The sequence below is a fragment of the Lepus europaeus genome, chromosome 15 (genome assembly GCF_033115175.1).
Source record: "Lepus europaeus isolate LE1 chromosome 15, mLepTim1.pri, whole genome shotgun sequence".
NCBI lineage: Eukaryota > Metazoa > Chordata > Mammalia > Lagomorpha > Leporidae > Lepus > Lepus europaeus.
The window spans coordinates 7,387,683-7,401,723 of record NC_084841.1 but is presented as its reverse complement, the minus strand read 5'-3'; the positions used below and the strand labels follow the sequence as shown (position 1 = coordinate 7,401,723).

General features: G+C 57.1%; 1 protein-coding gene across 1 annotated transcript in view; it reads right to left on the bottom strand.

Moving 5' to 3' along the window:
• The window catches only part of ANKRD33B (ankyrin repeat domain 33B), a 74,542-nt gene extending 71,900 nt beyond the window's left edge, over positions 1 to 2,642 (bottom strand). Inside the window, exon 1 of the mRNA XM_062212296.1 lies at positions 2,277 to 2,642. Within this exon, the coding sequence (XP_062068280.1) occupies positions 2,277 to 2,642 (366 nt within the window). The remainder of the gene's footprint in view (positions 1 to 2,276) is intronic.
• Positions 2,643 to 14,041: the final 11,399 nt, after the last annotated feature.

Here is a 14,041-nt window from a genome sequence, read left to right as displayed (position 1 = left end):
AGGACCACAGGGCTTGGAAAGACCCCTGGACTGCCCCTCCCCAGCTGTGGCTGCTGCTGGCTTCGCCAAGGGAAGGCAGAAAGGCCTTCCAGCCAAGGTGCCCTTAAAACGGAACCTGTGTGACCACCTGCCAAGCTGAAACCAGTCTGCTGTTCCATTTCCAACTTCTCACCCAGCTAGCCCAGGCTGGCCACTCCTCACCTGGCCCAGGTGTGCCTCTGGCCTTGGTTCCCACAGTCCCTCCTCTCTAGGCCACACCTTGGCCCCACTGCACACTCCACCCTCCTCTCAACTCCAGCTGCCTGGCTAGAATGTCGCCCTGTCGCCGGGGCTTTTGGCCACAGCCTCCTCCTTGGGTCTCCCCTCGGAGGGTTTTCACACTTGGCATCCCAAGCCTCCATCTCTCTCCCGTCCCCTCTCCCAGTCTCTGTGCGGAAGCATCAGCGGTCCTCCTGTCATCAAAGGTGATGACTCACAAAGGCAGGCACTGGTGGAGGCACCGAGTCCCCTAAAGCACCTAACAGCACACAATAGGCATGCAGAAGACACTTGAGCTCAGACCCCACGTCCCATGGGCTCCTGCACTGGGCCATGGCCACACTGAATCCTTTCAGCAGGTGCACTCAATACCACGCAGGGGCCGCTGGGAAGGAGGCCTTCCCCTCCACAAGACTATGCTCCTTCTGGCCCGAAGACCAGAGTCGGGGTCTCATGGCCTCCTCCCATCATCCCCACCGTTATTAGATGGGGAGCAGAGAGGCGGAGACGCAAAGCAGCGAAACAAAGGGGAAAGGAAAGCTTTGCCAGGCTGAGAACACCAAGCCACACCTGCCGGCTCTGTTCTGAGCAAGGGGCTGTCAGGTGAGAAAGCAACCAACCAGGAGCTGCTGCACCATCTTCACAGAGCAGAACACGGGGCACCTGCGCCATTCCCGCCCACAGCCCCCGGCAGGAACCCTGGGGTGCCAGGTCCAAGCCCTCAGCTTGGATTTGATTGTGTTTTCTGCTCCTCACGGAGAGGTAATGCAGCTGAGGAAGCCCAAGGGTGCCTCACGGTGGGGGCGGGGCTGGGCTGCCCAGGGCAGAGACACCCCCCCCCCCCCAAACGGGTGCCTGAGCTTTGGGGGATTCCCAGCACCTGCTGAACGTAGCCAAGGTTCCCATAGAAACCCCAGAGCCTGCAAACTCGCACACTCAGTGGAACCGAAAGCAGGGCGGCAGGAGCAGTCCCAGGAGAGGCTGCAGCCCTCACTGCCGGCCCCGCCAGGCTGCAAAGACCGCGGCTGCAGCCCACCTGCTCGCCCCACTTCACCTCCTTCCCTCTCCTTGACTGACACTTCCCAGCCAGCACCGCCTCTGCCTCCAAGCTCCCGCTAGCAGAAAGCGACCCTCACCAGCCCAGCCCAGCCCACACTCGGGGACAAACCACTGCCCCCAAGGCCAACCGAAGGCATAGGGTCAGCGGGGCCCCCAAGGCAAAGCCCATGACTTTGTGTCAGCCGTGGGCTTCTGAGCACGAACAGCTCAGCCCTGACTCTGCACCTGCCGCGCGCCCCGCGGAGCACGAAGCTCAGAGGAGGGCGCAGAGGGCGCCGCACAACCTAGGTGGGACTTGGCCACGGGGGTCACTGCCGATTTACCCCGCACCGTGGTGGGTAGTTTGTGTTCCACAAGCCGTTCCTGGAGTCTCCTCGAGCCAACTTTTTCCCTTCCTTCTCGCTTTCTCCGAGTCTTTAACGGGCACCCCCCGTGTCTCCCGCACCCCACCCGGGTTCACCGCGGTGCCGGCGCAGGGACCCAGGGGTCCGAATCCGCGCGCGGCGGGTCAGCGCACCCGCGCTCTGGGCACAGGGCAGCGAGGGCAGCGAGAGGGTGTGCGAGGTGCGCTGGGCCGGAAGGAGGAAGGGTCGCCCGCCAGGGGCGCGGGGAGAGGTACCGGTTAGAGGGGCCACGTTGGAGAGACCCCACCATAGGGACCAACCCTGCATGCCAGCGCCACAACACGCCCCCCTCCCAGGGGAAATTGGAGAGAGGAGGAGCCCCCTGGCTGTCAACGAGAAGGGGATGCTCTGAGGACGCGGGACGAGCGCACGCCCAGAGTAAACTGCGCCCCGCACGCCGGCCGGGGAACGGCTCCCTACAAGCCGCGCGCCCAGACCGCGAGGGAAAGGCGCTCCGAGCGGAGACAGCGCAACCTCCGACCGGCCGGCCGGCTCGGGATGCGGGGAGGGAGAGAGGGAGCCGACGGGCCCCACGCCCTGGGAACGCCAGCTCACCCGGCCGTTGCGGTCCGTCTCCTGCACCTCGTCCACGCACGGCCCCCGCCGCACCAGCGCCCGCAGCAGCCCCACGTCGTTGGCGCAGGCGGCGCGCAGGATGGTCGCCGTCTCCGGGACGCCCTCCGGGACGCCCTCCGGGACGCTGTCCGCGCTTGGGGCGCCGAACTCCTCCTCGCCCCCCGGAGGGTAGAAGGAGTCGTCCGAGGCGATGCTGCGGGTGTCCGGCAGGCTGGAGAAGTCCTCGTACTCCTCATACTCCCCTAGGTCCTCGTCGGCCTCCGTGCCCCGAGGTGGGGTCAGCGGCTGCGGGGACACGCAGCGCGCCCCGCCGCCCTCCGGCCCGGGCCCGGCCAGCAGCACCATGCTGGCGGCCGGGGCGCGGGCCGGGGGCCGGGGCGCGGGTGGGTAGGCGCGGGCGCGGGGCGCGCACCGGGGTCACCGCTCTCCGCCCCCTGAGTCCCGGGAGCAGCCGCGGCCCGCGCGCTGCAGCCCGGCGGACACGAGCGCCTGGCGGCTGCGCTCGCTGAGAAGTCCCGGGCGGCGGGAGAAAAGCCCCGGGGCGGGGAGGAGCCGCGGGGGCTTTCCAGGCGTGCGTGCGCGGGCGGGCGGGGCGGCCGCGCGGGGGAGACGCCGGCCCGGGCCCCGCCGGCGGAGGCCTCTCCGGCCCGAGCGCTGAGCGCACGGTGCGCCCGGAGCAGGGAAAGCACGCGCAAGGGAAGCGAAACGAGCAGCCAAGACGCGAAAACGAGCCGGGGCGCGGGCGGCGGCGAGTGCGCGCCCCTCCCTCCGCCCGCCGGGGCTGGGGGCGGGGGGCGGGGGCGGGGGTCGCGGGACGCCGCAGGCGCGCCCCCGCCGCGGGCGTCAGGTTCCGAGACCCACGGGGCCCGGGTCCTCACTGCCCGGGAGCCGGCTCCACCCGGACTGCGGCCGAGTTGAGACCGGAGACACCCCTGGGCGCGCACGGTGCCCCCCAGGGCCGTGTCCTCCAAACTGGGGGCTCGCGGCTGCCACCGAGGGATCCAATCCCGGAGGGAAGGGGTCCGCAGAACCCGGGCCAGCTGTGGCTCGCAGCTTGGTCCGGAAGGAGATCCTGGGAGGGGTGGGTATGGGGCATCTGTCCCGGGATGGGGGGCACCTAGCCGCGGCGGCAAGGTCCCCACCCCCAGCACCGGGAGCTGGCACCCGAGCCTAGCGACGGAAGAGAGTGCGGGGCAGGGCCACCGCCCCCACCGCGGCGCGCTCGGAGCGCCCCCGGGCCGGGCCTTGGCCCCTCGGCGTCGGTCCCAGAGCGAGGTTGGGGGAGGGAGAGGGGAGGGTTCGCCGCGGGGCCACCTGACTTGATGAGGAGGCTGCGCAGTGGGTCCCATCCCGGGGGAGAAGACGGTGCGGGCAGGTGAGGTGCGAGGGCGCGCCCCCGCATCGGTGGGTGATGCTGTTCCAGGGACGAGCGAGGCGGGCCAATGCAGAGACCACCGCCTCCCTCTGTCCCCCGCACCAGCCGCCGCCTCCTTTCCGTCCTTGTTTCCACCAGTCTCGACGGTGTGCCCACCAGGAGCCAAACCGCAGGAGGTCCATGTGAACAAAACTGGACAGACAATAGCCACCGTGGGCCAGACTTGCCGGCCAGGCGAGCCGAGAGCATCGAGGGGGAACCGAGCTCAACCGAAGGGGCAATGTGGGCCACAGCGAGGTTTGAACTTGAGGCCTCTTGAGCCGCTGGGGTCTCACAGCGCCAAGCCGGAGCCACGGTCGTGTGGTCACCCGGCCGGCCCAGCCCCGGGCGGAAAGGCTGGGGGACCCTTGCGCACCGGTTTCTGGTGAAGATGGTACACACCCCAGTGCACCCGAGCTGGCGGTGAGCTTCGGCTCGCTGGCTTCCTCTGCTCTCCGCGCTTGCTTTCTGAAGCCCAGAATGGCCCGGAGCACGGGGCATTTTTACTTTTTCTTTAACTGGCCGGGGTTGCAGAAATTCCCACCGGGAATTCCCGGCTTCGAGGCTGTGCACGGTGGTTAGCGTTTCCAGAAGCCTGTTAAGGCCGTGGGTGGGGGAGGGGTTCCCGATTGAAATGCCCCCCCCCCCCCAGGGCAAGGGCAGAGTTGCTTTGCTCCCTCCCTGCCCAGCCCCTCAGAGCTCCAGCTCCCTGTAAAGTTAGAAACCCAGCAGGTGTGGCTGCTTCTTGGGCAAGGGTCTGGGTTTTCCCCAGGGACCGCCACCAGCTCCTGCACCTGCTCAAGTCACCAAGGATGGGAAGGGAGGCTGTACTTCAGGGCTCCCCACTTCTTCCTTCCCTTTCTTAGAAATGTGAGTGCCAATAAAACTGGTGGCTTTCCCTCTAGAGGCAAGCAGGAGAGGGAGCCATTTCTGGGTGATCAGACTCCCCACCCAGCTAACCATTCCCCCCTTGCACCACCAAGACAATAGATTCTCAACCCTTCCGGAAGATGGCTCAAGCCTCAGACCAGGCACAGACATCTTTAGTAAAGTCAACATTTCTGTGCTGTGTGAGAGAGGTTTCCCGAAGCTGCCAACTCTGGATAACCAACTTTTGAAGCTGCACTTTGAGAAGCTGTCACATCTGAGACACTTGAGTTTCAATGAAGTGAGTTCAGTGAATTATTTAAATTGCGACATACGTCTGTTACACAAATTGTTCATTCTATTGAGTAATTTGGATTGTGAAGAAAATTGAGCACTAGCTCAATTCTATTGCGGTCGCAGGCCTTTAAAAGTTACAAGCAGTGTATTGGTGTTTAATGACAGCTGACTGCACTGAGTGCCCTCCACGCCTTTGTTTGGAAAGCAAGGTGGGCAGGGGGGAGGGTGGGAGTGAACTGGGCACAGAGCACATGCAGGGTTGCTAAAATAACCAGCTACTGGCCAGCACTGTGGCTCACTAGGCTAACCCTCCGCCTGCGGCACCAGCACACTGGGTTCTAGTCCCGGTCGGGGCGCCGGATTCTGTCCCGGTTGCCCCTCTTCCAGGCCAGCTCTCTGCTGTGGTCCGGGAAGGCAGTGGAGGATGGCCCAAGTGCTTGGGCCCTGCACCCGCATGGGAGACCAGGAGAAGCACATGGCTCCTGGCTTCGGATCAGTGTGGTGCGCCGGCCGCAGCAGCCATTGGAGGATGAACCAACGACAAAGGAAGACCTTTCTCTCTGTCTCTCTCTCTCTCTCACTGTCCACTCTGCCTGTTAAAAATAAAAAATAAAAAAATAACCAGCTACTACCCCCGGCCCCGAGCCCTCTGCCACTGTAGGACGCTGAGCACACAAGAGTTCACTTTCATTGTGGAAACGAAAGGATCGATGCCCCTGGATAATGTCAACTGCTGGAGCTGCTTCTCCAAATGTGTCGCCTTGTTTGCCAAGAGGACAGGCCCACGTGGAGTGAATGAGAAATGCCGCTGATGCTTCCGTGGGGGAGGCCGTGTAGCTCGGGGTGCGGAGCGGGCTGTGACGGCAGACTGGCCTAAGGGCTGCAGCTGCGTGTTTGCCGGCGCTTGACCCGTCTCCCGCTCCTCGTGTGTCGGGTGTTTGCATCGTGTTCCTTAGTGCACACAAATGCATCTTAGGATACGTCCTTAGGAGCCCATCCCACCTTCTTGAAACCTATTATGACCCAGAGTCTAGAATATCAAGGAAGAAGCATTTGAGACCGTAAAAACGATTCTCTGTGGCTGGCATTTGGTGCAGCTCTTCAGTCACTGTTTGAGACACCTGCAGCCTATGAGTGCCTGGTCCCAGTCCCAGCTACTCAGTGGCTCATCCAGCTGCCTGCTAATGCACACCCTGGGGAGCAGCAAATGATGGCTCAAGTAGCTGGGCCCCTGCCACCCCTGTGATAGACCTAGCCTGAGCTCCTGGCTCCTGGCTCCCGCCCAGCCCAGCCCTAGCTGTTGCAGGCATTTGGGAAGTGAACCAACAGATGGAAGATCTCTGTCTCTCTGCCTTTCAAATGAGATTAAAATCAAGCAGACAGTTCTCAGGAAGAGACCTGGTGGTCATACCTGGATCTTGGATGGAAAGACTCGGGGCTAGGCAGTCCTACTGTTCTAGAAAAATGCCAGTGGAGATTGTGGGAAGAACAAGGCAACACGAGTTCAAAGCCATCTCGTGAGAGAGTACTCTTCTAAGGTAGTGCTTTGTTTCGGTTGACAAGCTCTCCAGAGTTGGTTTCTGTTAATAGCAATTGAAAGAAATAAACAAAAAGCACATTTTAAAAAAAAAGCCAAATGTGAGAAAAACACTTGTAGGAAAACCATTCATTGTGCTGGCTTCCGAGCTATTGGGTTTTTGTTTTGTTTTGTTTTGTTTTTAAGATGTATTTATTTGGCCGGCGCCGTGGCTTAACAGGCTAATCCTCCGCTTTGCGGCGCCGGTACACCGGGTTCTAGTCCCAGTTGGGGCGCTGGATTCTATCCCGGTTGCCCCTCTTCCAGGCCAGCTCTCTGCTGTGGCCCCGGGAAGGCAGTGGAGGATGGCCCACGTCCTTGGGCCCTGCACCCGCATGGGAGACTAGGAAAAGCACCTGGCTCCTGGCTTCGGATCAGTGAGACGCGCCAGCCGCAGCGGCCACTGGAGGATGAACCAACGGCAAAAAGGAAGACCTTTCTCTCTGTCTCTCTCTCTCTCACTATCCACTCTGCCTGTCAAAAAAAAAAATGTATTTATTTATTTGAAAGGCAGAGTTACAGAGAAGCAGAGGCAAAGAGAGAGAAAGGTCCTCCATCTGCTGGTTCACTCTCCAATTGGCTGCAATAGCTGGAGCTGTGCTGATCTGAAGCCAGGGGCCAGGAGCTTCTTCCAGGTCTCCCATGCAAGTGCAGGGACCCACGACCTTGAGCCATCTTCTACTGCTTTCCCAGACCACAGCAGAGAGCTGGATCAGAAGTGGAGCAGCCAGGACTCAAACCAGTGTCCAGTGTCCGTATGGGATGCTGGCACTACAGGCGACGGCTTTACTCGCCAAACCACAGCGCCAGCCAAGTGATTGGTTCTTAACCATAATGCAATGATGGCTTCTTATAATTCAGGAAGGAAAATCTGAGCGTGTTGTTTGATTAACCCCTGTTGTCCCATGGTGAGCAGTAATAAAGCTCTTTAAATGAAACAGCCCTATTGTCTTGCCAATGGTGGGGGACTGTGCCCTTAGGGGAGGGGACAGTGCTGGCCCTGGTCCAAAGAAGGGGAGACCGCTCGCTCTCGGAGTCATCAGAGAAGAAGCCGAAGGCACAGGGCTGGGTGCTGTTTTCTGGGTGCTGCCATCCTCTGAATAAGGACTTCAAAGGGTGGAGCTAGAGATGCCCATGACCTTGTGAGGGCTGCCGCCAGCCACTCCAGCTTTCTGTCCACAGAAAGTCGGTGGGAGCCGGGCACAGGGCACCTTCTGTCCACTTCTCTAAAACCGGACGAGTCCACCAGAACGAGTTGTTCTGGAGGTTTTGCAAGTTCCCTTGAGTGAATGGCACTAAGTGGGTGCACCCCAGAGCATGCTGGAGTCAACCTACGGGATCGCGGGGGCCAGATGACCCCCTCACCCGCTTAGAAATACGAGGCCGGCTCTGCTGGGGTATTTCTGGACCTCCCCGTTGAAGAGGTCAGTGTGCAGTGGACAGCTGCTAGATCCCTGCTGTTGTAATCTGAACTCCTGCGTTTCTTTGAGGAAAGCTTCCTGCCCTGGTGGTTAAATATTTTGGAGAAGGGGATGACTGCATGGGCGTAACTGCCACCTCTGCCACCTCTTCCTCCCTTTCTGGCAGTTAGCGCTAGTGGGCATAAGCGCTGTTTACCCTAGCGACAAAAGGTCTTGGATCCTCAAGTGAATAAAAGGGATTGTTGTTTTATTTAAAAAAAAAAAAAAGATTTATTTTATTTTTTATTTGAAAGAGTTCCAGAGAGAGGTAGATACAGAACGAGAGGTCTTCCGTCCACTGGTTTACTCCCCACATGGCCACAGCGGCCAGAGCTGCGCTGATCCGAAGACAGGAGCCTCTTCCTGGTCTCCCACATGGGTGCAGGGGCCCAAGGACTTGAGCCATCTTCCACTGCTTTCCCAGGGCATAGCAGAGAGCTGGATCAGAAGTGGAGCAGCTGGGACTCAAACTGGTGCCCATTTGGGATGCCAGCGCTTCAGGCCAGGGCTTGAACCCGCTGCTTCACAGCGCTGGCCCCCGGTGATTGGATTTTTAAGGCCAATTTAGGGAGTCCCGTGTGCTGTAAGAGGCTATTAAAGACCCACTCAGCAGAAGCTATTCCATGACCTCCCCCAAGGACAGGAGAAATGCCATGCTTTTCCCATCACTGCCCCTTTGTATGCACCCCTAGAATAACTTATCATTGTTCAATAGCACTTTGCAAGACTCTCTTCCTCTCTACCTAAGAGCTCCCCTAAGGCAGGACCAGATCTCACTCATTTTTTTTTTAATCACAAACACCTTCAAGGGTGTCCAAGCATCTTGGTTGATGTTCAACAAACCCCTGTTAAATGAAAGAAAAGGCAGGGGCCGGCGTCAACAAACCCCTGTTAAATGAAAGAAAAGGCAGGGGCCGGCGTTGTAGTATAGCAGGTAAAGCCACCGCCTGCAATGCTGGCATCCCATATGGGGGCCAATTCATGTCCCAGCTGCTCCACTTCCCATCCAGCTCCCTGCTAATGGCCTGGGAAAGCAGCAGGAGATGGTCCAAGAGTTGGGCCTCTGTACCCACATGGGAGTCCCCAGTGAAGCTCCTGGCTTCAGCCTGGCCCAGCCCTCACAGTTGTGGGAGACATGGGGAGCTCACACCCCTTGAGTTGCCAGTGTGCAGCCAGGAGGGACAGAGACATCGTGCTGGGCTCTGAGCTGGGACCTGCATGTGCTTAACACAGGGCCTGCACGCTGGCGCCCAGGACCTTCCATAACCGAGCGTCAATTCAGTAATCAAGCAAAGACTCACTCAGAATTTTTAAATGGCCATTGGTGAATGGCACGGTTGGGCTTTGCCTATCACTCCACTTCTTCTCTCAGTCGGCTTCAGGTCCCAGTGAACCCACGGGACAAAGCTCACGGATAAAGGACACGGGCAGAGCATGCAGGATTCAGGCTGCCTCCCTGGCCTGCCCATGCCTCTGCCATGCTCCTTTGCCCAGGCTGCCATGGCAAGGTACCAGACCAGGGCCTTAAACAGCAAACTCACCCTCTCACACTTAGGGGGCTGCGATCCGAGATCAAGACGTGGCTGGGGCCGCTTCCCTCCCCCCCACCACCCCGGCTTGCTGGCGGCCCCTGCTGCTCCTTAGCATACAGAAGCAGCTCCCTCGTCTGTACACGGCGTCTCCCTGTGGGCACCCACGCCTCCCCTTATATGAGGACCCCAATCCGATGGGTTTGGGGATCCCCTGCCCCAGTGGCCTCATCTTTAATTCCATCTCAATGACCCTATTTCCAAATATGGTCCTGGGGGTTGGGATTCTGACCTGGGTGGGGGGTGGCGCACTGGTTCCCGGGCCTCAGCAGCCTGTACAGGTGCCTCAGGGACAGCTCCCACTTTGAGACCTGGCTTCTGGCTTCTTCACTATCACAGCCTCCATCCCCACTTCCCTGAGTTGGCATTGATTTGTCAAATTCTTACACTAGATACCCCCTCCGAGGCAGGAGAGGACACAAAAGTCTCCTACCCTGGTGCCGCTTGCAACGCCTCCCGGTGCTAGGAGTGCTGTGGTTGCAGCCGGCTCCCAGGGTGTGCCAGTGCCTGCACAGCACGCTGATCGGAAGGGTCGGCAGACATGGCTGCAGAGGGGGGATAGGAAGAGCAGGGCCTCCATAAGCTCCCTGAATTCAGATGGGGAAGCACGCGCTCTTTGCCGTGGCTAGGATGTGAGCTCGTACAGGGGGTTAAGCCTCCAGCTCAGGAGGAAATGGTGGAGAGAGTGGAAACGCCGGGTGGGCTCAGAGAGAGGTCACAGCAGTCATGGCTTTGGAAGCTAGCTCCCCTGATGGCTGTTGTAAAAGCCGAGTTTGGGCCCAGCCATTCTCTCTGCTTCCCCTGGGTCAGTAGGGGACCCCTGCTCCACACACGCCCCACCACTGCCATCCACTGCCCTCCCCAAAAACAGTGGGCCTTCCTGGCCTTGGGCTTGAACCTCCCAAATGGAGCTGCTAGGGAACCGAAGGCTGGCCACCTGTGAGAACCTCCTCCTCTACATGGTTGGCAGCAATCGGTCGACCACAAGGCCTACGAAAACAGCCAGGTGAAACAGATGAAGTTGAGGCAGAATGGACTCTGCATAAACAACTAGGAAGAACCAGGTGGAACAGATGAACTTTCGACCTGAGACTATACGCGCCCTTTCATCTGATTGGACGATATCAGCATAAAGGGACATTGGGATCTGGGCGGGGGGCGCGGCTGCCACTGCTGGAGGGCACCGCCGCGGCCCCTCCTCTTCTTTTCTCCTCTCCCCACTTTCCTTTTACCCCCACAAGTAAAAGTTCCTTGAGAACCGATGAACAGTGACCGTGTCGTGACTATGTTGGATCCTCTCTGGCGAGGGACCGACAAATGGTGCCGTGACTCAGATAGTCGGACCGGTCGCTGGAAGCAGGAAAGAAAAAAATTAGAATGTGTGGAAAACACGGGAATCTAGGCGGTAAAGTCTAGGGTTGGTACCGGGAAAAAATTAGAACGTGTGAAAAGCACAGGAGTCTAGGCGGTAAAGTCTAGGGGAAAAAATCAGAACGTGTGAAAAACACGGGAGTCTAGGCGGTAAAGTCTAGGATTGGTACCACGGAAAAAGAATTCCTCGACAACCAAGTTGTCTTTAAAAAAAAAAAAAAAATAGCGGGACGCTTGTGAAAGCAGCCGCTGTAAAGCGATGAGTTAGAACAGGAACAATGGCGTAGGGTCGGAAGACAATTGAGGGCAGCAGAGAAATCGCCTGAAGTCCTTAGGTTATGGCAACTGATCGACCAAGCTAGGAAATAGCAACCCTCTTAGATGAAGGGGCTGACTTACTAGAGGAAACGCAGAGAGAATCTCCATCTGGGAGCCTAGACGGAGACAAAGAAGACGGAGACAGGAGCAACATGGGTCGGGACAGAGAGATAGGGAGGATGAGAGACCCCTTCCTTCTGCGCCCCGCTATTCGAACCAAGACTCTCCCTCCTCCGGAGGACTCCTCCTCCACGAGAGATAAAAGGCGGGGGCTTCTCCCCGGAACCTCGAGAAAAACTGGCAGGAGGACGAGGCACTCCCCCTAAGTGGGAAGAATATCGCCACATAAATCGGGCTTTCCCTGTGATAGTGGACGCGCAGGGCAGCCGGGGATGGACCCCCCGGACCATAAATTGTTGAAGGAATTATAACAATCAGTACAATTATGTAGACCACATGCTAACCTTACTAAGGCGGTCCTAGATAACATAGGCACCAATGGACTAGTCCCAGAGGACTGGAGGAACCTAGCTAACACAGTGCTTGGTGGGGAAGACTTCCTCCTCTGGTCCGCGGCTTAGAGAGCTCACAAGGGCTCAGGCCCATGCTAACGCTAGGAACGGTCAGCCAGCCTGGAACGAGGATATTCTAAATGGGGAAGGAGCTTTTAATGACGAACAGGCTCAGGCTGGTTGCCCTAATGAGGTTTTGATGCAAGTGAGAGAGCTAGCCCGGAGGGCATGGAAGGCCATTCCAAGGAACGGGCTAGGACGAAAATGTTTTAAGTGTGGAGCAGGTCACATGAAAAGGGAATGTACAGAACAGACAATCGGGACGCCAACCAGGACTGTGTCCTCGATGCGGTAAAGGCAACCATTGGGCAAATGAGTGCTATTCCAAGCAAGATAAGGCAGGCAATCCGCTCCTATCGCCCACCAGATCAAGTGGCCAGAATAGTACATTCCAAAAAAAACGAGTGGCGGGTCCCACACCCAGGAGCCCGAAAACGCAATGGGTGAGAGGACAAACCATGGGAGGAGTAGGACCGTCTCAAAAGGACTGGCAAGCGTTTACTGCACAGAGCTGCGAGCCACCAACTATTTAGTATTAACACCTCAAATGGGAATCCAGGCAATAGATGTGGAACCTCGGGAGCCCATGGATGATATCCACGGTTTAGGCCTCACTATAGGAAGGGCTACAAATTCATTAAAGGGATAACGGGGCTTATTCAGTTGCCTTGCTCACAGCTCAAAGTAATGTTCCAATCTACTAAGGGGGATAGTGCAGCTGTTGCCATTGCAGCCCGTTGCTCAGCTGCTAACAATAAGCCCTGTAAAGGATGCTAGAGGTAATCAAGGAAAGCATTTTGTAGCCCTCACTATGACTCTTGGCGAGCGCCCACTATGGACTCTTATTATCAAAGGAAAGGCAATCAAGGGGCTGTTAGATACAGGTGCAGATGTTAGTATTATCTCCGAACAAGACTGGCCTCCTTCATGGCCCCTCCAGGAAGGAGATAACACCTCGGTAGGATTGGGCACCGCTGTTGCCCAATCCCAAAGCGCAAGTGCTAGATTGGAAAGATCAAGAAGGCACCAATTCACAGCTCGCCTAACCTCGTACAGCTGCAATCTTACAGAAGGTTGAAGAACGCCTTAAAATCACGCAGATGCAAAGATGCCAGATCTGTTTGCACGTGTCGGTGGACACATTCTCTGGAATTGTCAGCCACAGCTCTAAACAAAGAAGGAACTCAACAGGTTATTCAACACTGTCTACAGTTCTTTGCCGCTTGGGGGTGCCCAAAATTATTAAAACAGATAACGGGCCGGCGTACACTTCGGCCTGTTTTGCTACATTCTTAAAAGAATTCGGCATAAAGCATGTTACAGGTGTGCCCTACAATCCCCAAGGGCAAGCAATAATTGAACAGACTCACCTGTACTTAAAAACTTTAATAAAGGGGAATAGGAGAATATGTGGTAGCTAACTGCGATGCATTGGCTATAGCTCTATATACTATAAGTTTTTTGAATAGGAAAAAGTGTGGCAAAACTACTGAGTTCACGGTGTTTAGTGATGTACTTGCAGTATTGTTTGAAGAATTGTTTTAAGGAAAAATGTTGCACGTGACTTGTACTGCACCAAATCAGCAAAGTGACCTGAGTTGGATATATTTGAAGGTATTTTGAAAGTTACATTCAAGGCTAACGCCTAAGCTTTGTGTAATGTAAATAAGAATGTTTTTATCAGTTTTTTCCTTTGTAAATGGCATTAACATTGTTAACTTGAGGTCTTGCTTAATCACTTTTGTTGTCCTGAGGACTTGAATTTCAAATTTCCTTACACTTCTCATACAAAAAACATAAATATCTGTAGTGGTCCGACAGGCTATGCTTGCTATGTATCGCTCTGACCCTCAGCAACAGATATGGCTTGGCATGATGAAACGGTAGCCAAAGATGTGTAATCACTGGCGAGTGCCCCTAGCAACCTAAGAAGCAGGTGGCGCGTCACTGGGAACCTAAGACAGGCACAACTCCGTGCCATAAATAACAAAAAAGGGGGAGCTGTGGGGAACCGCAGGATGGCCACCTGTGAGAACCTCCTCTACATGGTTTGCAGCAATCGGTCGACCAAAAGTCCTACGAAAACAGCCAGGTGAAACAGATGAAGTTGAGGCAGAATGGACTCTGCATAAACCAGGAAGAACCAGGTGGAACAGATGAACTTTCGACCTGAGACTATACGCGCCCTTTCATCTGATTGGACGATATCCGCATAAAGGGACATTGGGATCTGGGCGGGGGGCGCGGCCGCCGCGGCCCCTCCTCTTCTTTTCTCTCCCC